The 26,775-nt window shown below is 42.9% G+C and overlaps 1 protein-coding gene and 2 pseudogenes across 2 annotated transcripts in view; 1 reads left to right on the top strand and 2 right to left on the bottom strand.

Moving 5' to 3' along the window:
• PTGR1 (prostaglandin reductase 1) overlaps window positions 1-25,589 on the bottom strand; it is a 34,659-nt gene extending 9,070 nt beyond the window's left edge. The window contains exons 1-8 of one of the 2 annotated variants that reach the window (XM_027614622.2): window positions 25,571-25,589; window positions 18,156-18,251; window positions 17,724-17,839; window positions 16,053-16,098; window positions 14,120-14,176; window positions 6,601-6,768; window positions 2,854-2,971; window positions 2,004-2,159 (exon numbers count right to left, since the gene is read on the bottom strand). In XM_027614622.2, coding sequence (XP_027470423.1) covers window positions 2,004-2,159; window positions 2,854-2,971; window positions 6,601-6,768; window positions 14,120-14,176; window positions 16,053-16,098; window positions 17,724-17,829 — 651 coding nt within the window. In that variant the 5' untranslated portion in view covers window positions 17,830-17,839; window positions 18,156-18,251; window positions 25,571-25,589. Of the gene's footprint in view, window positions 1-2,003; window positions 2,160-2,853; window positions 2,972-6,600; window positions 6,769-14,119; window positions 14,177-16,052; window positions 16,099-17,723; window positions 17,840-18,155; window positions 18,252-19,921; window positions 20,056-25,570 lie in introns of those variants that run through there. The other variant, XM_027614621.2, reaches the window with a different exon arrangement.
• LOC113934074 lies at window positions 7,982-10,250 on the bottom strand (annotated as a pseudogene).
• Window positions 11,732-12,321, top strand: LOC113934075 (annotated as a pseudogene).
• Window positions 25,590-26,775: the final 1,186 nt, after the last annotated feature.

The raw sequence follows: 26,775 nt of genomic DNA, 5'->3' as shown, positions 1-26,775 counted from the left end.
TAGACATGACACCAAACGCTCAAGCAACAAAAGGAGAAATAAATTGGCCTTCATCAACATTTAAAACTTTTGTGCTTCACAGGGCACCATCAAGAAAGTGAAAGAAAAGCAAAAAAGAGTGAAAGACAACTCACAGAACAGGAGAAAAGAACTGCAAACCATATAGTCAATCCTCCTTATTAGTGTATTCCATATTTGAGAATGGGACTACTTGTTAACATTTATTTATAACCCCCAAATCAACACTCAGAGCTTGCCTGCTCATTTGGAGACATGCCTAGAGCCACAAAAGAGACACAAATTTCCCAGCTAAGGTCAGCAAAGGCCAAGGGTCTCTGTTCTTTTTTCAGCTCTCCCAGAGATTACCGGGGAGGGAAGGCAGTAGGGGGCAGTGCAGAGTAGTTCAAAAAGCTCCAGCTCTGGGGCTGGTTGGATGGGATGTGAACCCCAAATCCGGGAGAATGAGTTTGTGGGGCAGCCTCAGGCAAGCTTCTTACCACTTCTGAACCTCCTTTTCTCTTTTGAAAAATAAAGAAAATAGAAGCTGCAGGAAGAGTTGTTTTTAGGATTTAAGATTGTAATCAAGGTGAAACATGTACATATGTGTGACTTGATAGAACCTAACTACCAGGAATATTGAGAATTGGCTATATCTGATAAGGGGATTATCAGAACTTTTATGAAGAACTCTGAAAACTCAGCAAATAGGGCGCCTGGGTGGCTCAGTTGGTTAAGCAACTGCCTTCGGCTCAGGTCATGATCCTGGAGTCCCGGGATCGAGTCCCGCATCGGGCTCCCTGCTTGGCGGGGAGTCTGCTTCTCCCTCTGACTCTCTTCCTTCTCGTGCTTTCTATCTCTCATTCTCTCTCTCAAATAAATAAATAAATAAAATCTTTAAAAAAAAATAAAAAAGGTTAGGGGCGCCTGGATAGCTCAGTCGTTAGGCGTCTGCCTTCAGCTCAGGTCATGATCTCAGGGTCTCAGGCCCTGGGATCGAGCCCCGCATGGGGCTCCCTGCTCCGTGGGAAGCCTGCTTCTCCCTCTCCCACTCCCTCTGCTTGTGTTCCCTCTCTCGCTGTGTCTCTCTCTGTCAAATAAATAAATAAAATCTTAAAAAAGAAAAAAAAAAAAAAAAAAAACTCAGCAAATAATCCAACTGAAAAATGGGCAAAAGATTTGAACAGACATATCTCCAAAGATATACAAATGAAAAGATGCTCAGTATCATCAGCAATTAGGGAAACGCAAATCAAAACCACAGTGAAATTCTACTTCAAACCCACAAGGATAGTCATAATAAAAAAGATAGTAAGTGTTGGTGAGGATGTAGGGAAATTGGAACCCTCATACATTGCTGGTGAGAATGTAAAACAGTGCAGCCATTTTACAAAATTGTTTGTCGGTTCCTCAAAATGTTAAATATGGAGTTTCCACATGACCCAACAATTCCATGTAGAGGTATATACCCAAGAAAAATGAAAACATTATGTCCACACAAAAACTTGATCATGAATGTTTATAGCAACATTAAGCATAATAGCCAAAAAGCGAAAATTACTCAGATGCTCATCAATTGATGGATGGATAAATAAAATGTAGTATACTGATTCAATGGAATATTACTTGGCCATAAAAAAGGAATGAAGCACCAAGACACATTACAACATGGATGAAATTTGAAAACATGCTAATGTATAGTGTAAGAAGCTAGTCACAAAAGACCACTTTTGGGAGAAAATGGGGAGTGACTATAATGAGTACAGCATTTCTTTTTGGGATAATGAAATGTTCTAAAATTGATTGTGGTGATGGTTGTACAATTCTGGGAATATACTAAAAACCACTAGGTTCAACACTTTAAAGTGGGTAAATTTTATCTCAATAAGCCTGTTTTTTTTTAAAGGCATACTTTCTTTACATATTTTAGGTGGAAACTTTAGAAGCATATTCTCTTGTATAGTACTTTGTTAGTAAATAAGATATTAAGTCCAATTTGTACTCACATTATCGAAGTAACAATCATAACCATCAGGAGAGGCTTTTTTCAAAGTTTCTTCCAAAGACTCTACTGTTTTGTAGTTAAAGGCAACATCATATCCAAGCTTTTTGAGGTAGGCAAGCTTTTCGTCAGACCCTGCTGCTCCAACAACTTTGCAGCCCTAAATGAGGGGAAAAATATGGAAACCATTTATAGGCCAAAAGCACGGACCAACCCCCCCCTCCTAGTCTAGTATGGTCAGGTTCCCCAAGAACACCCAAAGTGCTAAGCCACATTTATGAAGATACCACAATGGGCCAATAGGCCCATAGGTGAAATTAGTCCCTGAATCAGCCTACAATCCAACTTGTAACTTTAGCCTGCCTCTGACCAACCAACAGATTCCATCTCTGGTTATGTGGTTTGCAGCTGGTTTTAACTTGTTGGCTTGACAACCTTTTTATTTGACTCTCTTTATTTTTGGACTTCTCTTGCAAGTGACTTGCATGCTATCTTTTGGTACAGTGGCCCTTTAGACTATAATCTGGGCTCAGCTCTGGGACTGTCAGCCCTCCCAGTGACTGCCCCCTTATTCTTTCATTTGGGCTAAAGCACTGGACTAGATCCTGTGTAATCATAGAGGAACTGGAGAGCATTCTGAAAAGCACTTTCGGGAAAAGACTAGAGACTGTATTGGAACACAGAGAGTAGCTCTTCAGAAATCTCTTATATCCCGAATGTACCTTCAACTTTTAAACAAGACCCACTAAACTAAACTCCATGAGACTGGGGAAGTTCTGCTCTCTTGACTGTTGTATTCTCAGTGCACACTGTGGGTATTGAGTAAATGTTTGGTACTTGAAGAAGACACTTACCTTGAGCTTAGCTATCTGCCCCACCACAGAGCCCACTGCTCCTGCTGCTGCATTAACCATCACTGTTTCTCCACCCTTCACACCACAGATGTCAAGTAGGCCAAAGTAGGCTGTTAGCCTGGGAGAAGAAAATTAAAGATATGTGGATAGATTTGTTGCTTATAAATCTATATTTTTATCTTTGTTGCTTCAGATACATCCTGAAGGCCTTCTCAATAGCCCAGTGCCATGGGTCCTAATAAAAGACAAAAAATATAGGAAATGAGTATTACCAGCCACTAAGTGGGTCCAACTCCTCCTTCCTCACTCTTAAACAGGAATAAAGATGATGGGAACTAGAGAAGAAATTGAGAGTTGGTTGGAAAGGGGCTACACTTTGTCTACCCCTAGGCCAAGTCTCAGGAGCAAAAGAAGATAAACTCTGGGGATCCTAAAACAGAGAGCTTGTGTCTCATTCCATGTGTGTCCCAGGGAGACGTGAGCTTCATGGGGAAAGCCTCCATGTCATCATGGTGCCACAGCCACAGAATAGATATAATGGTATGCAGTGTCTAAGCATAAGAGGTTCCCAGAGAAACACCTGGAGTTTTCCATGGCTCCTAAGTGGGATGGAAGAACTTCTGAAATTTCCCCATCTCATCCCAAATGAGATGTCGAAGTTAGCTGGCAAAGAAAGAGCGACAGGGTCTACAAAGATGCAGCTCAGACAGTACTGACAAGTACTGGGCGAAGCAGCCACCAGCTCGGATGGCCAGCTTGGAAGGCGATGTGGCTAAGGACTCAGTGGGAAAAGGACACCAGCATAAGGCTAAGACAGATCAAGCTCAAGAAGTTGTTGTCTCCCCTCTACTGGCATGGAATGTGTTAGCCCTTGGAACTTTGCATCAACCCCAGGGAGAGGAAAAAAGGAAATCTTGAGTTTTAAACCTGAACAATGTGAAAAATCACTGAATTTAACTGAGGCTCTGTTTTACTACACAAGCCAAGATGCAGGCTTGAGATAGAAATGATGTACAGCCACCTGGGTGGCTCAGTCGTTAAGCGTCTGCCTTCGGCTCAGGTCATGATCCCAGGGTCCTGGGATCGAGCCCCGCATTGGGCCCCCTGATCAGAGGTAAGCCCGCTTCTCCCTCTCCCACTCCCCCTGCTTGTGTTTCCTCTTTATCTCTCTCTGTCGAAAAATAAGTCAGGATGTCTGGGTGGCTCGGTTGGTTGAGTGTCTGCCTTTGGCTCAGGTCATGATCCCAGGGTCCTGGGATCAAGTCCCGCATCAGGCTCCTTGCTCAGCAGGAAGCCTGCTTCTCCCTCTGCCTGACACTCCCCCTGCTTGTGCACTCTCTCTCTGTCTCTGTCTCTCTCTCTGATAATAAATAAAATCTTTAAAAAAAATAAAATAGTTAAAAAAAAAGAAATGATGTACAGTAGTAGGAAAATTCTAAGTTATGTTTCTGCACCCCTGAGTCTGAGCGAATGAAATCTATATCCACTATGGCGACTGCTAAGCCACTTGCAAAATTTCATGTAAAAGGTATTTCTATATGAACGGAAACTATACGTCTGCCTCTGAGTATATCTGGGGATCCATTAGGGTTGGACATTGAAGGTAAGGCAGTGAAAGGCAAAGAAATCTGCACTTTTTCTGAGGACCCAAAAGCTAATATTCCCACATTGTTTTTTGAAAGTTGGATGGAGCACCACCTGCCTCAGAATCAAATGGAGTTTTATAAAAAATTCAGATTCCCAGGCCCCACTTCAGACCCACTGATTCAGAAATGCTGGAACATGAACACCTGGATTTTATACAACTAGGTGATTCTTATGAATGTAAGCAACTAAAAACCGCACCTTCATCAATGCCGAAGGCAGAGTGTGCTGGACAAGTTAGCAAAACCTCAAATGCGAAGCAGAAAGTGCATTTTCTGATTGTCATTCTACCCATGACAATCAGTACCCTCCACCCCAATCTCTGTCCTAGAAAATTCTAAAATCAGCTTTCAGTTAGACATACTGACCCAAGATACACAAGGCCTTTCCCAAACATCACATCCTTCTAAAAATGGAAAGGAGGTAAGATGGAGAAGTCAACAGTAAAGAAATCTTAAAGGAAAAATTAAAGACGCACTTTGGTCTAAGGGGGACTTCGATTAATAACAGGTTGGAGAGCAAAACACATAAACACCTCCAGCTTAACAGAGAAAACAAAGGTCCGATGAAGGGAGTAATGCAAACTTTGGAGGAATGTTAAATCTCTGGAGCCTGGACAGCTGCAACACCCTAGGTTTCAAAGTTCAACTTCTTTTATAGTCTATAGCAGAAGTTCCAGTGTTCTTGAAGGGTTGACCCACGCCACTGGTAAGGAATGCTCAAAGAATGGATAGTGTGTCACTAGAGGAGGTTAGAAACATAGCATAACTCCTCTCCTCAATCAGTGAGAACCACTGATATGAAGTTGATTGTTTGGTGTAAAAGTGCACTCCTCAGAGGCTTGGAACAGGGGAATGAGAAGTATACACAAATGAATAAATTACCCTCTATTTCAGGATTCAAATCTCCTACTATTTTACAGATTACTCTCTCCCCAACTAAGTCATGGGAGACTTGCTTCAAGGTTTCCTCATGTCTCCCTTCACCCCTGCCTTCCTCCACCTGGCTCACAATTTAGAGAGAAAGACAGGTGGAATAACAAGGTGGGAGGGGGTCTAGGGCAAGCAGGCAGGACTCGGAAGTGCTATAATTCTGTTTAGTGCCCACTTACTGAAAGTAAGGTATTAAGCATCCTCTAAATTCATGAGATTGTCTCTTGGCCGTGGCAATTCTGAGGAGTTCATATTCTGAGTGCAATATGAACTTGGGGTACAGGGGACTGGTTTTTGCTAGAGGCTGATCATTTGAGGTATATATTTCCATTTCATTCTTTTAAAAGTCCTTTGAAGTGTGAAAAAGAAAGAGGGAGGGATGGGGGAAGGAAGGAAGGAAAGAAGGAAGGAAGGGAGGGAGGGAGGGAGGGAGGGAGGAAAAGATCATACAACTTGGAGAGAGAAAGGAAATTCATGAATTCCAGACTAAAAATGTTTCGGGGGGACTCCAACAAAAGGAATTCAATTGACCTTGCTTCTCCAAACCATAAAAGGAAACTTGAGGTCCCAAGTTCAGTTGAGACAGGATGAACTGACCCGGGAGTCTTCCTGAGTTAAAAGGCCAAGGAACTCCTGAGTAGTTCAAGTCTGTGTCAAGCTGAGTGACTGTACAACCATACTTATGATTCATCTCAGTTTAAATAATCTCAGATCCCTTTATACCTCAGGAAATTCAGATGTGCATAGGGAAAGGTGGGGAATGAGAGACAGTACAGAAAAGCCAAGGTAAGACTGAATTCTTTTCCCCCTTTTAAACTCTGAAAGGGAGGCAGAGGTGAGTAAGGAGTGAAGCCAAGACACTTCCAGAGATGGAGGGAGCTGGTTCTGTTGTGTTACGTTTGCCCACTGCTAGGGAGGGGTCATGCCCCATGCTTCTCCGCCCTGCTGCTCTCTGGACCGGAGGGTCTCTGGCCTCATTTTCCCTCTTTCCTTCAGTCCAAGGCTAACTCTAGTCCATCTTCTTCCCTTCTTAGTCCTACCATCTACTCCAACCAGCCCCTGAGCCTAGACTGTCTCAAGTTTCTTCTTGTTGACCACATTCTGAACAAACTATTTTGAAAAACCAGAATGTCAGGTATTTAAACAAATGAAATATACCCATGAAACTTACCCTGTCATGCCCACTGTTCCCAGAGCCAAAGACACCGGTAACGTGTCTGGCCATTCTGCGGGTAGCTTTTCCAGATCTTTCCCATCAGAAATAGAGTGCGTCGTCCAGCCTGAAAAAGCCACTACCACAGTTCCTGCTGGGAAGGCTGAGTTTTTACTTTCCACAACTCTGAAAGATAAAGCACATTAAGACATGGGAAACCTCTTTCAAAGGAGTTGGGATCCTGCATGGGTAGTTTCCTAAAAGGGCATTGAAGTTAACATTCCATGATTAAATACCCCACCACATCTCTCCATCGTAATTCCTCGCTGCTGGTTTCTCCTCCTCCTTGACAGAAAATATGGGCCATTAGAGAAGAACTCTCTGAACTGGTTCCACATCTGTCTCTGTCCTCACCCACTTTCTCTCTAAGCAAGAGGCATGCATCCTCTGGCTCAAGGTGCCCTGGATACCAGCCTCTATTGTTTTTCAGGGGCCACCCTCCATCCCTAGCCCCTCCTCTCTCCCAAATCTTTAGCATTGTCCTGTCCAATGCAACCTGCCTTCCACTCCCGCTACTCCACTAAGGTCACGACAACTTCTGATTGCAAAATCCAGTGGACACTCTTCATTCATTGTCTGATTTTACCTTTCTACTGTATTCAACACGCTGAGCTACCCAAACTTCCTCATTGGTTTCCGTAATACTGACTTCACTGGGATTTTTGTCTCTCCCTCTGAGTTGCTCCTTTTCAGTCTCATTTGCTGATTTTCTTTCTCCCACCTTCGCCCACCGTTAACCATTTTATACTGTCTTCCCCCTGATCGTGAAGTTATGTAACACATTTATTTTAGAAAATTTGATGTATGAAATAAAAATATCAGTTCTAATCCCACAATACAAAGATAACTGCTAATATTTTGGAGTGTGTTATGGCAATCTTAATGATATATTCAAAAAAGGCATATTATAAGAATGCAAACTAGTGCAGCCACTGTGGACAACACTATGGAGATTCCTCAAAAAATTAAAAATAGAACTACCATATGATCCAGTAATTCCACTACTGGGTATTTACCCAAAGAATATGAAAACACTAATTCAAAAAGATATATGTACCCCTGTGTTTACCCATGAATTCAAAAAGATATATGCATCCCATTGTTTACCTGCATTATTTACAATAGCCAAACTATGGAAGCAACCAAGTGTCCACCTATAGATGGCTGGATAAAGAAGATGTGGTATATAGACAATGGAATATTACTCAGCTATCAAAAAGAATGAAATCTTGCCATATGCAAGATTGGATCTAGAGGGCATAATATTGAGTGAAATAAGTCAGTCAGAGAAAGACAAATACCATATGATCTTACTCACATGTGGAATTTTTTTTAAAGATTTTTTTTTGAGGAATTCCACCTTTTTTATTTTCCCCCTTTTACACAAAACAAAGTAGAAGAAATAATACAAGATTAAAACTGCAAAGTAGTTAATTGGTAGAACACATATACACAAAAAAATCCAGATAGCAAGATAGGCTTATCTACAATGAGGAAACACATGTAAAAATTAAGGTAGTTTGTAGTTTTCATAGGAAACATTAAAAAAAAAAATCAAACATATGCTACAAGGGGTGCTACTATTTACAGTAATATTGAAGGGGAGAAAACACTTATTAGGGACAGATATACCACAAGGTCCAGCATCAGTGCAGTCAATTCACAAAACCATATTACAGCTAGTTAATCAGAGTTTAAGAACTGTTCCCAAATGTCACATTTTCGGCCCTCAGAGGTTCATCCCTACAGATTTCAGCTATTCTAAATTTCTAGCTACTGAGAGGGAGAATGATTCTAAGACACTTTCCAAGCAGTTACAAAATCTCTGTAGACCAGAGGCCACCTAACGTCGCCAAAAGTCTGCTCTCCCCAGCAGCCCTTGCACTCTTCAGAGAGAGAGATCTAGGAAAAAAGTCAGAGGCCAACATAAACACCACCTCCTGTGCCAAATCTCTGGGGGCCAAAGCAGCCAGCAATTGCCTTCAAATAAGAATCTTGAGGCTTACCTTCAAAGGCCTAGTCTGGTCTCAAAAAATTAGGCTAAGATTATTTTCTACTGAAATGACTCTTGACTAAGTATAGGAAGACTTCTGTCCTTTATTGGCTGGTGTTGGAGTGAAGGTCATAGACCTGAGTCTTAACCTGTTATGTACTTGAGTTTCAATTGGCTGAAAACCTGAAATTAAAAATATGCTAAAAATCCTAAACACAAACTTCTGGAAGCCTGCTGTTAAAAAGCCTCTAAGGATCTACTAACTTGAAGTCTAAGAGCAACGAGAGACGAGCTCAAAGCCTGTCATATTCCCCATTTGGGAGGAAAGATCAATGTTTCTTACAAATTACTAAGTTTTTCACAAGGCAGAAACCAGCACATACTAGGGCATGGAATTGGTTTCATTTTATTCCAGAGGATTCTTCTCCCATTGTATAGAAACAGCATGAGGAATGAATCTTAATTGGTCTCTTCATTGGAAGTGGTCAACTTGGTCTCTGTATTCATGAAGCCAGGCAGTTTAAGCAGACTGTGGAAGCAGACAGTAGAACCAGCTTCCTGTAGCCACAGACCACTAACTTGTATCTAGCTAAAGCAAAGATCAACTGGAACAATTAATTATCCAAAGTCACAGTTAACTGTACTAATAGGTGAAGTTCACCACTATATTATTTTAAAGGAAGTTGCCTAAAAGTAAGAATGCAATTAACCTGGGTGGAGAAAAATCAAAACAAGTCCTACTCAGGAATGAGTTGTCCATATAAGGCCAACTGATGAGAACGCATCCAGCTACACTTCACATGAAGACACTATGCATAAAGCCTTACTCGGCAAGTCTGAATTTCTACGCACCAAGGGCAAAAGAGGGAGAGCAAAGAGCTACTTCTGTAACATTTTAGTATCCAAACAGCATAACAGAAACTGTTCCCAAGGACAATGTATATGCCATTCATTACACTGAATAAAGCAGATGCGTTATTCATTTTTCTTTTTGTTTGAGAAGCTTATTTATCTCCCTTTTGGCCATTCCAATGTACTTCAAAATGATTCCATGCTGGTTTAATCCAGGAAGCAACAGTAAGAAAGTCACTATCAGGTAGGTGAGCAGCAGGTTGTGGACTTGCTGTCCCACCCAAGCAACCGCAGCAAGAGAAACGATCATGGTCATGAAGTACATTTTAGGCTTTTCTTCCTTTAGTGTAAAGAGGCGTTTCCACCAGCCCACAGCTCTGCGTCGAGTTTTTACCAGATTGCTACAAATTTCATGGAATCTTTGCTGTTGTTCAGTGGTCCATTTATTGGAGCCAAAAATTCTAGAAGCTAGAATGGGAACAAGGTAGTCAGCCAAGCACAAAAACGTAACAAACAGGAAACACCGGACAGAACAGATGGATCTAGATAGTAGATAGTCAGAAACACCAAAGAAACCACACCCATGATGGCAGGTGGAAACCAGGCTCTTTCCCATCTGAGGACTTTATCAGCCATCAGCATCACTTCTCCCCATCCCTGCAGCTGCTCTTCCAGACTTGCAGTCTCTGCAGCCAGCAGGTTGGTGCTGCGATTATCTCCCTCCGCCATCGTCCCTGAGGTGCTGCCTTAACGGGCACACACCGCCCCCCAAACAAGCTTTCCACAGAGACCCACACAGCGACCCTAACGCTAGCGCTTTGTTTTTAAAGATTTTAACTTAGGGGCGCCTGGGTGGCTCAGTCAGTTAAGTGTCTGCCTTTGGCTCAGGTCATGATCCCAGGGTCCTGGGATCGAGTCCCACATCGGGCTCCCTGCTTGGCGGGAAGCCTGCTTCTCCCTCTCCCTCTGTCTGCCGCTCCCCTTTAAAAAAAAAAAAGATTTTAATTTATTTATTAGAGAGAGAGCATGTGTGCGAGGGAGAGCAGGGGCAGAGGGAGGAGGAGAAGCAGGACCCCCACTGAGCACTTAACACTTAACTGACTGAGCCACCCAGGCGCCCCCATATGTGGAATTTAAGAAACAAAACAAAGAAAAAAAGAGACAAACAAAAAACAGACCCTTAAATGAAGTGAACAAACTGGTGGCTGCCAGAGGGAAGGTGGGCCCTAGGGGGATGGGTGAAATAGGTGATGGGGATTAAGAGTACACTTACTGGTTTTTGTTTTTGTCTTTTTTAGATTTTATTTATTTATTTGACACAGAGAGAGAGGATAAGCAGGGGGGAGCGGCAGGCAGAGGGAGAGGGAGAAGCAGGCTCCCCACTGAGCAGGGAGCCCAATGTGGGGCTTGATCCCATATTTATTTACATAATTGAAATCACTTTATATTTTGCAACCCAGTTTTTCTCTCTCAACATTATACTAGTATATATGACTTATACTTTTTCCCATGTTAGTAAGAATCCTTTAAAACTGAAATGAATTTAGGGGCGCCTGGGGGGCTCAGTTTGCGAAGCATCTGACTCTTCATTTCAGCTCAGGTCCTGATCTTAGTGTTGTGAGATCAAGCCCCGCACTGGGCTCTGTGCTGGGTGCAGAGCCTGCTTAATATTCTCTCAAGCAGACTCCACACTGAGGGCAGAGCCAGATGCGGGGCTCAATCCCATGATCCTCAGATCACAACCTGAGCCAAAACCAAGAGTCAGATGCTCCACCAACTGGGCCACCCAGGTGCCCCCCATATAAAAATTTTAAACTATGATTGGACATGGGAGAAAGATAAAGATAAACAAAGATCCAAATATTTGCAACACTAATATTCCTAACATATAAAAAGATCTTACAAATCACTATAAAAGATGAAAAGACCTAAAGGAACAAAGGAAAAGACATAAACGTAATTCACAGAAGAAAACTGATGATTAATTTACCAAAAAAAGTCAACATCACTAATAATGAAAGAAATGGAAGTTAAATGGAAATATCAATGTGAATTCATCTCAGATTGCCAAGATGATAAGCAATGGGCATATAGGTATGAGGAAACAAGTTCTTTAATATGCTATTGGTGGGAGTGGATATTCATACAATCTTTTTGAAGAGAAATTTGACATCAAAACTTCAAATTAAAAATGTGCATCTATCGGGTTGGTGATCTTGGAAGAAACAAGAGTACGGCACGAACATGGGGAAGCAAAAGAAAGCAAGAAAGTATGCTACCATGAAGCGAATGCTTAAGTCTTTGAGATCAGAGGCTTAACGAGGATAGATTAAAACCTAAAAAGAAAGAAAAGGAAGATCCCAGTGCACTCAAGGAAAGAAAAGTCCCCCAACATCCTCCCTGCTTATTCTTCCAATATAACACAGAGCTGGGCCCACCTTACCACATCCTGGTTGATACCAACTTTATCAACTTTTCCATTCAAGCCAAACTTGACTTAGTACAGTCAACGATGGACTGTCTGTATGCCAAGTGTATCCCTTGTAGAACTGACTGTGTAATGGTTCAAACTGAGAAACTAGGGCAAAAGTATTGAGTGGCTCTAAGGATTGCCAAGGAGCCAAGATCTGAACCATTACCATGCACACACAAAGGAGCCTATGCAGATGACCGCTTAGTACAGAGAGTACCTCAGCACAAGTGTTACATTGTGGCCAAGTTGACCGGACCTTACAGGATGAATCCAGATGCCTGGAGTTCCCATCATGTCCATTTCTAACCACAGGTACAACATCGAGCGGATGCCAGATGACGATGCAGCCCCTCGGTTCTAATCCTTTTTTTCTTTTTTTTATTTGACAGAGAGAGACAGCGAGAGAGGGAACACAAGCAGGGGGAGTGGGAGAGGGAGGGAGAAGCAGGCTTCCCGCCGAGCAGGGTACGGGGCTCGATCCCAGGACCCTGGGACCACGACCTGAGCCGAAGGCAGACGCCTAACGAACGACTGAGCCACTCAGGCGCCCCTAATTCTTAAAAGATAAGAGTTCCTCTGCCTTCCTTTACCAACTTTTTCTCTTGCCAGTTCATATTAGCAATATGCTCTAGCGTGAATTATTCTTCTTACCCATTTGCTCTGTTACGAGCTGAGTATGGTTAAATACACTCACGTTTTGAAGTTGTTTTGAAATTGATATTTTGTATCATTTTAAGTATTGTTGCATCTTTTTATAAATCAGAGGATTGCTCATTTTAAAAAATGTGCATCTCTCGGGGCACCTGGGTGGCACAGTTGGTTAAGCATCTGACTCGAGGGGTGCCGGGGTGGCTCAGTCATTAAGCGTCTGCCTTCGGCTCAGGTCTTGATCCCGGCGTCCTGGGATCGAGCCCCACATCGGGGTCCCTTCCTGCTCTGCAGGAAGCCTGCTTCTCCCTCTCCCACTCCCCCTGCTTGTGTTCCCTCTCTTGTTGTCTCTCTCTCTGTCAAATAAATAAAAATTTAAAAAATCTTAAAAAAAAAAAAGCATCCGACTCAGTTTAGGCTCAAGTTGTGACCTCAAGGTACTGAGATTGAACCCCGCGTTGGGCTCTGTGCTCAGCATAGAGTCTGCTTAAGACTCAATCCCTCTTCCTCTGCCCCTTCCCAACGCTGTGCTCTCTCTCTCTCTCTCTAAAATAAATAAATAAATCTTTATAAATAAATAAATACGTTAATAAAATATGCATCTCCTTTGACCTAGATTTTATACTTCTGGGAATTTAATGTGAAGCAATATTCATCCAAGTAGGCAAAGAATATACAGACATGCACAAAAAGAGGCATACATGTTCCTTGCAGAACTATTTGTGATAGAAAAAACTGGAAACGGTTGCTACCAGGAGTAGATTAGTTACATGGCAGATAACAATGGGATATATTGGCAGCCATTAAGGGGTGCCTGGGTGGCTCAGTTGGTTGAGCCGTCTGACTTCAGCTCAGGTTGTGATTCTGGAGTCCTGGGATCGAGCCCTGTGTCAGGCTCCCTGATTCAGTGGGGAGTCTGCTTCTCCCTCTGTACCTCCCCCCTTCACTTGCGCTCTCTCTGTCTCTCTCAAATAAGTAAATAAAATCTTTGGGAGAAAAAAAAGGATTGATTTAAAAAAATTTGCAGCCACTAAAAGGTAGGTAGTATATTTACATTTTATCAACAAAAGATATCCATAACATATTAAGTGAGAAAAAGCAATTTGTTGAAGGGCATATAATCCCATTATTTAAGAAAAATTATAAATATTAGTTTGTGTACTAAGCAATTTTTGAAATAATAATACATTAACAACAGTCACCTCTAAGGTTCAGATGATAAGGGAACTTTCAGTTTCCAAGATACAAATTTTTGATTTATTTGAATTTTTGCAATAGTCATAAACTGGACAATTACAATTTTTTAAGTTTAAGAGCTGCAATGATGTCAATTTCACAGGCTTCCCTCCTTTCCAATTAGTCAGGAAAGGGGCAAGATTTCCCAAGTTGCTTCCAAGATCAGTGAGTGAATCACACAGACTGAAGAAATTGTAGGGGTGATAGACAGAGGTGGACCCAGAAGGGGGTAAAGGAGAGACATATTATTCAAGCACTGAGACACACAGAAATACCTGGCCACTTGCTGCCCCATCATCATATCACCCTCCTTCAATCTTTTGGCTGCCACTCTGAAAAAGAAAAATCCATTCTTAATACATAAGGACATCTGGGGAGGGGCCCCTGGGTGGCTCAGCTGGTTGCGCATTTGACTCTTGATTTTGACGGGGTCATCGAACCCTGCCTTTGGATTCTCTCTCTCCCTCTCCTTCTGCCCCCATCCCCACCCCTTTCTCTCTCTTGCTTGCGTGCATGTGCTCTCTCTCTCTTAAAAAGAAAAAAAAAAGAGCGTCTGGGGAAAACCATCTTGAGTTTCAGTCCACATGGAAAATCAATGGGAAAGTGTGTGCTGATACATGAAGGCAAAATAATTGAGTGAAATGCAAGAGGAGAGATGTTAGAGGTAGTCCTGCTGTGACCCCAGAGAAGCATTCTGATAGCATTTTTCTGTGAAATGAATATGAGACTCTTACCATCATGCTCCATTGTGGATGAGTTTCTACCAGTAACTTTTAAAACATAACCCAGACACCACTGGGTACTTGTTTCTCAAATCACTAGCTGTGATATTGTGATTTAGAGTAAGAATTAATGTATTCTGTCTCTATCCCGTTTCTGGCATAGAGCTCCTAAAACTCCTCGATTTCCTAAGTGATGAGAGTGATAACGGCATATTTTGTTATATTAATGAGGTGATTTTTGGAAAGCACCTAAGGCTGGGGGCTGGTTGCCAAACCAACCACATGATTAGAGGGCTCTAACTTTCATTGCCCCCTCGCCAGACCTCCAGGAAGTGGGGAGGGGCTAGAGGTTGAAGCAATTGCCAATAGTCAATGATTTAATCGACCATGCCTATGTCATGAGCCTCAATAAAACCCTAAGAGGACAGGTTCGGAGAGCTTCTGGGTTGGTGAACATGAGGAGAGGTGGGGAGAGTGGTGCCCTTGGGGAGTGCATGGACACTCCTTGCCCCTTCCCACATACTTTGCCCTATGCATCTCTTCCATGTGACTGTTTCCAAATCATACCCTTTTATAATAAGCCAGGAAGCTGGTGAGTAAACTGGTTTCCCGAGTTCTATGTGCCCCTCTACCAAATTAATTGAACCCAAGGAGGGGGTCTTTGGAGCCTCGGATCTATAGCCTGTTGGTCAGAAGTACAGGTAACAATGTGGACTTGGGATTGGCATCTGAAGTGTGGGAAGGGGCAGTTTTGTAAGACTGACGCCTTCACTTGTGGGATCTACAGTTAGATAGTGTCAGAACTGAATTGTAGGACAACGAGCTGGTATTAGAGAATTGGTTGGTACTGTAGGGGGAAAAGTTTACAAATTGGAATTATTGTCACAGAATCATACCAGCCACACAAAAAGGGATGCTAGTTAACATTTGGAAACATTTTTTTACCTTAGATTTGAATCTCTATTGATCAGTTCTGAAAACAATTATTTTAAAGAATGATGACTACATTATTTACCAATAGGCAAAAATTACTGAAAAGTTAGTGCCCCATCAAGGCTTTCATTCCTTCCCTTCCCTGGATTGTTTACTGAGTACAAATATTTGATTAAATTAAAAGAATAGAGGTAAATGGAAGGCAAGAAAAGCTTATTTTAGTCTTACCATCTTGCTCTACCCAAATTAGTTGTCAGTAGTGAAATGGACAAATTGGATTTGGGATCCTTTAGTCTTTTAATTTTTGGGGAGCAATGAGAGGCAAATTGTGCACATTAAGACAGGAAATGGTGGTCAAATAAAGGGGCCAAGGGAATCCCTCATCAAACTTCTCAAACCTTTGCTGGCAAAGATGAGCAACCATGAATCTTATTGCTGATATTATACTGGGACAACAGGAGGAAAAGACAATCAGTTGGATATTTTAAAAGATGGACTATTTCAAAACAGGATCCAAAGCACAACACATGAATTTTTAGGAGGAAAATCATACCTCATATAAGGATCCACGGTAAGGAACAAAGCTTCCAGCAGGACCTCTAGCAAATAAAGCATTACATAGGCAATTAGAAACTCAAGGCTTGATGCCTTCCTTGACTTTGGCATTCCAAATAAGCACTCAAAATAAACATTCAAAATAAGAGTATCTTTCTGCAGAAGGTTGCCCTTCTGCACTTGCTATTAAAGAGACAGACAACAAGAGGGGTCCAGTCCCGATCATCATCATCACCATCACCATCATGTTATTTACTCAGAACTCACTCCATGCTTTACATGGATTATTTCACATGATATTCCCAACAACTATTGTTTCCATTTTACTTAGGCTTAGGTTAAGGAACTTGCTCAGGGCCACATTTGTAATCACTATGTTACAGTGCCCACATAAGGTTTCACTGACAGCCCCCGTTAGTATTAAAGAATATATATTTTGCTGGAGTGACCCTCATGCACACATTCTCTGGAATTTTGAATCGGAGTCCTGGCTGTCTATCCCAAATTAGATGGGACTGAACTTGGCCAAGCTCTTTGATTGCATGTCCCTTTCTCAAAGCCTGCCTTTCTACCTGCAAACACCCCATACGGTCTGCTCTACAAAGCTAATCTCCAAACACGTTACAGCGGTGCCGCTGTTTCTCTCCCCTAGATTTCCTTAGGGTTTTGCCTTGTCCTTCCACTTCCCCCCATGGGATGGGAGACTCCTCAACAAAGGAGGAGACTTTTTCCCTCCTGTCTGTGCACAGGATAATCTGAGATCTGCACACAGCTGCTAGGCCCTGCTTACCCCCTTGCTCACCCCATCACCAGGCTTGCCAGGACAGAGAGGAAATCCTCCCCAGCATTTGTCAAAGTCAGGAACAATGTACCATTTCAATTATGAAAGAAATCAGAGGGATCCTCCTCCCACATGACATCAAGGCTTCAAACAGAAAACCTTGAAAAAGTCTCTGTGGAAGATGGCAAAATTGTCACAAATACCTTCCATCACTGTGTGGGGCCTCCTCGCCACTCCTCCCATCAAGAAGTCTATGTCTCTGGGGCGCCTGGGTGGCTCAGTCATTAAGCGTCTGCCTTCTGGGATCGAGCCCCCCATCGGGCTCCCTGCTCAGCAGGAAGCCTGCTTCTCCCTCTCCCACTCCCCCTGCTTGTGTTCCTGTTCTCGCTGTGTCTCTCTCTGTCAAATAAACAAATAAAATCTTAAAAAAAAAAAAAAGAAGAAGTCTTATGTCTCACTCCTTGAATCCGGACTTGGCTATGTGACTTGCTTTGCATATTAGCAAACATGATATAAGTAGAGGCTTGAAAAGTTATTTGCCAACACCTGCTGCTCTAGATCAGTGGGACCACTGCAAAGACAGAGAGCTCACAGCCTGCTAGAAACTAGCCTGCTAGAAAGGCCACCCAGAGGACTGAGGCATGCACCTCTGCAGAGAGCTTGCTAACCACCAAATGAGTGAGGTCCAACCTAGATTAAACGGTTAGCCCAGATGAAACCTACAGAGTTACCACCAACTTAACCCAGCCCAAATTGCTAACCCACAGAATTGTGAGCCAATAAACGATTGCTGTTAGATGTCATTGTTGTTTGACTGTTGTTTGAGGTAGTTTATTATGCAGCAAAGGCTAACTGATAGTCTTTTCCAGCTGAAATCTTATGACTTACCTCCATTTTTTAAGGATGGGAGTTCAACTGTCTTTAACTCAAAGTTACTATGAGTAGGGCTGCCTTCAAAGTGCTTCTTCAGGGTCCAGCTCTTAGCAGGAACCATCCTGAAGTTTCTGGAACACAGTAAACACGTAGTCAACCGCCATGATGTGACTGGATTATTATGACTTCCTAGCCCCCGCGGCGAAGCCAGGCAGCAGGGTCCACTCACCATCTACTTCTCTTCATGATCATTTAACGCCAACCACATTTATTGGGTATTTACTACCTTTCTATTCCTGTGCTAAGCACTTCATATGCACTATCTTATTTTACCCTCATAAATTTTAAGATAGGCATTATTATCATTGCCAGTGTACAGGGTACAAATGAGGAAACTGAGGCTTCCTCAGAAATCTCCAAGACAAGGAAAAATATTAAAACCGATACCGAAATTCTTCCCAGCCACCGCTGCGGTTTCACGAGGGCACTGGACAGCTCCGTGGTGGGTGAATACTCCGTTCCTCACCTCACATAAAGCAAATCCTGAGAAAGAGCATCAAACACAAAGAACCGAATAGAAGAGCACGTACACCTTTCAGATGGATATAACACCTTTCTAAGGCAAACAGTTTCAGCCTCCTGAACACCCCGAGGTGCTACTGCTGCTCAGCACAGTGGTGAGTTGACATTGGCACTAAATGGGAAATCAGGGTTTAAACTTGCCTCCACAGGAAACCAAGAGAGATGATTCAGACAGCCCTGAGCTTTGGGATCAGGACATTTTCTTGGACAGATCTCCCCTGCATCATGAGGGAGCCGCTCCTTCCCCACGTGTGTACCTCCAGCGGACGGGTCTGCAGTCGCTGGCGATTTCAACAGTCCCACAGCAGTGTAAGCAAAAAAGAGCTAGGGGTCCCCCGAAAAAGAAAAAAACTGAGACATAGCTTTCCGGCCACAGGAGAAGTCATTTTAGGCCGTCAGCTATTCTTGTGACCTATGCCCTACTGACTCTACTTGCCCTCGCTCCCTTCCTGCAGAACTTCCTCTAGGAGGTGTTAAAATTAGAAAGGAATACAAGAACCTCTGCAGTTTAGGATTTTATGGAAACAAAGGGAATGCAAAAACTAATCGTTTTTACCTGGCCAGATAATAGCCCAACCAAATCAGAGACAATATATCAATGGTAAAACTCCCAGCGCTGTTTCAAAAGCAAAGACTGATCTCACGCACGTTCTTGGGCTGTTTGAGCACTCAAACTCCAGGCGAACTGGTCAGGGAGCTGGTGATGCCGACCCTTGCTGGCCCTCAAGACTTCAATCAACTAGGACCTGGACTCTATTGATTTCGGATGACCCTTGCCCCAGTTCCATACTGAACTTTCTTTTGCGAACCCCCTCATGAATATGCACGTACCCTTAGCTTAAAACGTCCCCAATTTTGTTTTTCGGGGTGACACTACGTTGGGAAATATCCCTGGTGTTCTCCTTTACTCTTGCAAGTAAAACCCTTCCTTTTCTTATGCTTTGGCTTGGTTGTATCTTTTGACTGGACACCCCCCCACCCCCCGAGAGGCGACCCCAGTTGGGGTAACAGCAGTGCCCTGGACACTTTTGCATTGCAAATGGACCGTTTCCGACGGTCGGAACCGCAGCCCGGTTTTTCTACTTGTCTCTTTTCCCAAAAAGGCAGCCAAGTGCGAATTCCGACCTCGCTGGAAGTCCAGAAGCTCCCCCTCACCAAAGGACATGGCCTCAGGGGCAGCCGAAGTTCGGAGAGAGTCCCACCCACCGGCAGATGTCCGGGTGCAGTGCGCCCCCAAGCACACTCGCCCCTGGCTCCCACCTCCTCTCCCCGCACACACCCGTGCCCACTAACTGAATTCCGACCCCTATCTTTCATCTCCTTCCACACTTGTTCCAGTTTTGCAGTCCTGAAAGTTTCTTAGCCAGCCGCCGCCCCGGCTAAGGCAAACTATGCCGTGCACCCGAGCGCAGACAGGCTACGCCCTTCCCTCCAGCATGGCTCCGAACTCTCCAAGAACAAGCAGGGACCGGTAGGCATCGATCGGGACATCTGGCTTTCACGTTCCTCGTAGTGCAAGACTCTGAAGTTATTAAGCAAGAGGAGACGGGGGAGCAATGCGCAAACGTTCCACAATAGGGAATTCTAGGAACTCAACAGGAAAAAAGAGTGGAACGGAGATGTTTACTTACCCCAGCCCGCAGGTTCCACTACCTAGACAGAATGGTTGCGGTTGTGCAGCGGAGCGCCCACTGCCTGCATTTAAGGCCGTCCGGGGAAGGTGGGCCCAGGGGCGGAGCTGCTCCTGCGTGTGCGTGTGTGCGTGTGTGCGTGTGTGTGTGTGCGTGTGTGTGTGTGCGCGCGCGCGCGCGCGCGCGCGCCCAGGGGCGGACCTGCTCCTTCGTGTGGGGGGGGGGGGGGTATAACTATACCTGCACCAGTTTCCTCCCTGGGAACTGGGTGCAAAGATGGTGTGTGGGAGATCCAGCCGCTCAGGCAGGAAAGAGACAAATGCAGGGTCCCTGAGCAGAGCTCAGAGTTTTCTACTTTTTATTTATTTATTTGAGAGAGAGAGAGAGAGAGAGAGAGCGCGCGCGCACGTGCATGGGGGAGGGGGAGAAGGAGGAAGAGACAGAATCTCAAGCAGACTCCCCACTGGGTCCTGATCCAGCCTGGGACTAATAAGCCTAATATATTACAAGCAATTTCTAAAAATTTCTAAAAATATAGCAACAATTTACATTCCTACCATCAATGTAGGTGAGTTTTTATTACTTAAAGCCACCATCAAAACTGGTATTATTATTGTTGTATTCACTTTTTGCCAATCTGATCAGTGCAAATAAATTTAGGCCCCCCCCCGAGGGATGAGATCTGACTTTATTAAGATTTATACACTTGCACCTACCTGTAGCATTTAGAATGGGGGTTTTTGTTTTTGGTTTTGGTTTTCAAGTTACATAAGACTCATATTGGCTTAAAAAATAAGAGAGATTTACTGGTTCATGTGACTGTAAAGTCCAGAAGGTAGGATGGGCTTCAGGGCTGGTCTGAATCAAGATCCGCCATATTTCATGCTTACACACAAGGCCTGCCTCCCTCATGCTGACACAATGGCAGCCGTAGCTCTACTAACCTAAAGAAAGAAAAGTCTCCATGTCACAAAATTCCTAGCAAGACTCCGCTACCTCCCATTAGTTGAAATGTCTCTAAACCAATCACTGGCCAATTAAAGACTGAAAAGCTTGGGCCTGGGCTACCTAAATCAATCATGTGTCATCAGGGGTAGGATTCCGGTCTTCTCTTTGCTAGGCTTTCAATTTACAAGGCACTGAGTGAAAGATTCAGAACTCCAAGAGACAGACTTCTCAGCTTTCAACATAAAATAGCATTACATAATAATCAGATGTTAGCTGTATAGTATTGTCAGTTTTGCAGGAAAGCTGGTTTGTTTGGTGGCTTGAAAAGCTTTCAACAGAAGAGTTGAAAAAAAATCTGGGTGTCTCTGAGAATGTATATTGGATTGTTAGGGCTGCCATAACAAAATACCATAGGTTGGGTAGCTTAAACAACAGAAATTTAAGTTTCTCGTGGTTATGGAGGCTGGAAGTCCAGATTAAAGTGTTGGCAAGTTTGGCTTCTCCTGAGCCCAGGCTTCTTGGCTTGCTGATGGCCACCTTCTTTCTGTGTCCTCACGTGGTTTTCTCTGTGCACGCAGATGTGCATCTCTTCTTTATGCCCCACCTAACAGTCTCCATTGTCTCTCTTCTTTATCTCTCTTCTTTAAGCCCCACCTAACAGTCTCCATTGAATTAGTCATCTTTTTGAAGGTCCTATCTCCAAATACAATCATGTCGATTACAGTTCACCCATTTATGACCTCATTTAACTTCAATTACCTCTTTAAAGGTCATTTCTTGGGGGAACCTGGATGGCTCAGTTGGTTAAGCCAACTGCCTTCAGCTCAGGTCATGATCCCAGGGTCCTGGGACCCAGCCCTGCATCAGTCCCTGCTCAGCAGGGAGCCTGCTTCTCCTTCTCCCTCTGCCTCTTCCCTCTGCTTATGCTCTCTCTTTCAAATAAATAATTTTTTTTTTTTAAAAGAATTATATCAGATACTAACCAAGTGCATAGGAGGGTGGGAAGAGGGACTAAGAGGGGAAACCAGCATGAGAGAGTGACATTCCAAGACATATAGTATATTTGTCCAAAATAACATTACTAAGAGTTGTTTACAGAGGTCCCATAAAGTGTGACCTTTCCTAAATTTATTCTTACCTACAACAGGAACCCATCTCACCTATATTGGGAGATAAAATGGAAAAGTGCAGGGCTTTGGAGAATGTTAACTTGGATTCAAATCTCAACCCTCCTACTGACTAACTCTGTGATCTTGTCTAATTGATTTCACCTCTTGAACTTCAGATCCCTTAGGCTCTGAGGAAGATAATAGTAATATTTGCTTCTCTGGATTGTTGTGAGGCTTAGAAATTAGCTACTAAGGACTCCTAGTTGGTGCTGCACCAGCCACATTTCACTGTGCTATGGGAAGAGGCATAATCATTCTCTCTCCAAATGTAGTATCTTACATGTATTAAAGGATTCTTTGAATTATGAGAATAATAGTCTATCCAGTTTTATAATTATTTCACAAGCATTATCTCACCAGATCAATGCAACGGAAGTTGTAGAAAAGAAAGGAAAGAAGGTCTATTTTTAAAGTACATTGCCATAGAAAAGTATCAGAAGTAATTTCCACCAAACAGATAGCAATGACTTTTGCTTTTAACGCTGTACATATCTGTATTATCTGAATTATTTGACAAGATACATCCTCTTATTACTCGCATGATTGTATTAAGTGAAGTGTTCCCTCAACTTGCTAGATCAGAGCTCTTTGAAACCTAAGGTCAGAGCACTGAACTGAGTAAGATTTTGTCTTAGAGCTAAGTAAGGAAAAAATCTTCTTCCTTGATCCTCTAATCCATATTCTAACTGACTCTGTGTGATGCTGCAACAGCCAAGATTGAGCTTTATGATGATGCAACAGCCAAGATTGAGCTTTATCATCATGACAGTTCCTTTCAGTCATTAAGCCTGAGTCACAACGACTGCCTGGGAAGGAGATCCTGATTGACCTGGAATGGTCAGATCTTTTTTTTTAAAGATTTTATTTATTTATTTGAGAGAGAGAGAGAGAGAGAGAGAGAGCTCCTGGGAGAGCATGAACAGGAGGGAGGGGCAGAGGGAGAGGGAGAAGCAGGCTCCCCACTGAGCACAGAGCCTGATGCAGGACTCAACGCAGAGCTCCATCCTGGGACACTGCTCAGGAAACCAGACACCTTTTCTCTTCTGCTGCCATCTGTAGTGAAAGGCTTTCTTCCATGGTTACAAAATGTTTATTGTACCACTGGGTAGCACCTCCACTTTCCAGGCAGGAAGAAAGACAAAGGACAAAAGATACATGTCTAGGGGTGCCCGGCTGGCTCAGTTGGTAGAGCACGTGACTCTTGATCTTGGGGTTGTGAGTTTAAGCCCCACACTGGGCTTAGAGCTTACAGAAAAAAAAGATGCATGTCTATTAAGTTTGTCCCTCTTCATTTTTATCAGGAAAACAGTAACTTTCCTAAAAGCCCTACCCATTAGATTTCTGCCTATATCTTACTGACCAGAATTGTGTCTCCATCTGCAGAAGAGTCTAGAAAGCAGAGTTCTTTAACTGGGCACCCTGCTACCCTGAACAAAATTGGGATATGTATGTAGGAAAGATGAAGGTGAAAGTGGATACTGGACAGGCAATCAGGACGGTCTGCCTCTAGATATACCAAGCATGAAATCTTTTCAAAGTCTTTATATCTGGCTCTCTGCCATTAATTGTACCTGCTTGTTACTTTGGTTACTTTGCAATATTTCCATTAGTAGAGAAAACCACAAACTCTCTGTGCCCCAAAAAGAAAAGGAAATGTTGCAATTGGATGTCATCATGTGGGCCAAATATCTCAGATTAAAAAGAGGGATATAAGGGGCTCCTGGGTGGCTCAGTCGTTAAGCGTCTGCATTCGCCTCAGGTTATGATCCCAGAATCCTGGGATCGAGTCCCGCATCGGGCTCCCTGCTCAGCGGGAAGCCTGGTTCTCCTTCTCGCACTCCCCCTGCTTGTGTTCCTGCTCTCGCTCTCTCTCTCTGTCAAATAAATAAATAAAATTTTTTAAAAAAAGAGGGACATAGGTTGTCTTGTGTCCATGGAGCTGGACTGTGGCAAAAGCTTTCTGTCATCCTGCTAAGAAAGTTGTCATGGTTTCTTCACTATTCGTATTTGATTTTGGATCTCAGGGCCAGAGGGTTAAGTTCTTCATACTCATCATAATTTATGGGGTATTATCACCACTGGTCTGCCAAAAATTCTCCGTCAATAATTTATGTGCTTAAAAAAAAAGCCCCATTCCCTACTCTTCTCCTCCTGCTACTATAGACAACTGTTGTGATGTGTTTAATGTATAGTTTATCTTTTTTGTAAATATTCTTGCACAATGTGCACTGGGGGATATCTATTTATTTATTTTGAGATTTTTAAAAAAATATTTTTATTTATTTATTTGAGAGGAAGGGGGAGAGAGAGAGAGAGAGCATGAGCAGGGGGGAGGGGTAGAGGGAGAAGCAGGCCTCCCACTGAGCAAGGAGCCTGATGCGGGGCTCCATCCCAGGACCCTGGGATCATGACCTGAGCCAAAGGCAGATGCTTAACTGACTGAGCCACCCAGGCTCCCCTGGATTCAGAGACATTTCAAATCTGTTTTAGGTTCTCATTATCATAGAATAAAATCTGACTCAAAGCTTCTTTAGTTTGCTTTAAACCAAAAGAATTTTGGGTGAGGGCAAATTATTTTTACAATGTTGTTGCTATTCAGTCAAAGTTACTGGTGATATAGAACTCATGAATTATACAGTAACAATTTGGCTTTTTCTTATTATAACATTAAAAATAATACAAGTAGGTGTAGTATTTTTGTGACTAGGCATTTGCGGAATGAAAGGAAGGTAAATTTACTGCCACCCTGCCGTTCTGGTCAAGTTAGCATCCTCTCTGACTTGGCAATTTTCTGTGAAAGAAACTCATTTAGGGGAATGAATAAGGAATTCATTGGTTATTATTTGGTTAACCCTAACCAAAAGTTTTTTTTTTCTTGCCTTCTTAATTTGCTTCTTTTAAATTGCTTCATTTGTATCACAGGATGATACATGTTTATGTACCTGACAGAACTGTGACATAGTGTACTTAAAAACAATTTCCAACCTCAAAGGACTATACAAGTAAGGGTTATAATTATTAATATAGGGACCAAAGTGCTCTGCGATAGGAACAAGCAATTGAAAACACTAACGTTCAAGGAGAGACAAGTGCAACTCTATTTGATTTTCTCCATTTGCCTTCCAGATCCATTTTCCACCCTGTTTTTCACAAATCGTACCCTTTCCCTCAAACTTCTGCTTGGTTTTGGTGGGTCTGGTGTTGATTCTCCCTGTCAGGTTACTTTGGACTGGCCTTCTTAACAAGCATAGTTTCTTCAGACAGCCTCTGGGCACACCTCTGTCCTCTGACCCCTTCAGGCTCGAGTGGGAGGGTGTCTTCACAGGCACCATTTTTCCCTTTCCCTGTATACTGCCCTTTGGGTGGGTGTGCCCTCTGTTTCCTGCTAGGAGACTGCTCAGTCTAATTAACATATGTAATTATTGTTAAAAAAAACATATGAAAGTACATGGACTTTGAAAGAGAAAGTAAGTTTCAAAGGAATTTTAGACAAATGGTTTAAATTAATAAAAATTGGAAAAAGGACACGCACACTCCCAAAGGTATATGGAAGCAAATGACACCCTCTCCTGTCACCCCTGCAGGTAAATATGCCTCTCACATCTCTCAGTCCTGTAGAGAAAGCTTCGTACTCTGAAATGTAAACAAAAAGAAAAACAGGGTCATCATCCTACATACTTTTTTTCTTACCCTGCTTACTTCTAGTCCCCAAAATGAATGAAACTTGAATTTTTCCTGTAAGTCATTTACTTACTAACATAATTCCATCCCTTACATTTTCAATACTGATCTTTTATGGATTTGCGACATTTGTGGCTATCGTAATCATGTGAGAAAGTATGTTTTTCCACCAAGAACTTGGAAATGTTGGCAATTTTTAAATTTTCTTTTCTTTTAAATACATGTTGTATTTTAAATTTAATGAGCCAGTCCTTTTAAAGTCTGTACTTTCTCTAAACATCTTCATTGGAAAGAAATTGGTTTCATTTCTTTTGGTCCTAAGTCTTCCTTATACAGCAAGAACTCAAAAATCCTGTGTTTTAAGTAAAAGGAAAAAAAATTGTTGGCTTTATTAGGTAGGCATAAATTTAGAAAGGAATAGAAAGTTTTGCTAAATATTTAAAGGAATTAGATAGATGATGCTTGGGGTGCCCGGGTGGCTCAGTCGTTAAGTGGCTGCCCTTGGCTCAGGTCATGATCCCAGGGTCCTGGGATCAAGCCCCACATCGGGCTCCCTGCTCAGTGGGGAATCTGCTTCTCCCTCTGCCTGCCGTTCCCCCTGCTTGTGCCCTCTCTCTTCCTCTCTTTCTCTCTGTGTGTCAAATAAATAAATAAAATATTTATAAAAAAATAAAGATGATGCTTATCTTTATTTAAGTAATCTCTACACCCAACCTGGGCCTTGAACTCAAAACCCCGAGATCAAGAGTCTCACACTCCAGCCAGCCAGGCATGATGCTTATCCTTGATTCTCAAGCTTTGCTGTCTATCAGAATCACCTGTGGGCTTATTAAAACTAAACATCATGTTGGGGCACCTGGGTGGATCGGGAGGTTAGGTGGCTGACTCTTGATCTCAGCTCAGGTTCCGATCCCAGGGTAGTGAGTTCAGATGCTGCCTTGGACTACATGCTGGGGGTGGAGCCTACTTTAAAAACAAACAAACATCAAACATCATGCCCCTTTCAGGCCTTAGGAGGTCAGAGTCTCTGGTGATCTAAATCATTACAGACCCTCT

This window comes from Zalophus californianus, chromosome 13, assembly GCF_009762305.2.
Source record: "Zalophus californianus isolate mZalCal1 chromosome 13, mZalCal1.pri.v2, whole genome shotgun sequence".
In the NCBI taxonomy this organism is placed as follows: domain Eukaryota; kingdom Metazoa; phylum Chordata; class Mammalia; order Carnivora; family Otariidae; genus Zalophus; species Zalophus californianus.
This window is presented reverse-complemented; position numbering and strand designations above follow the sequence as displayed.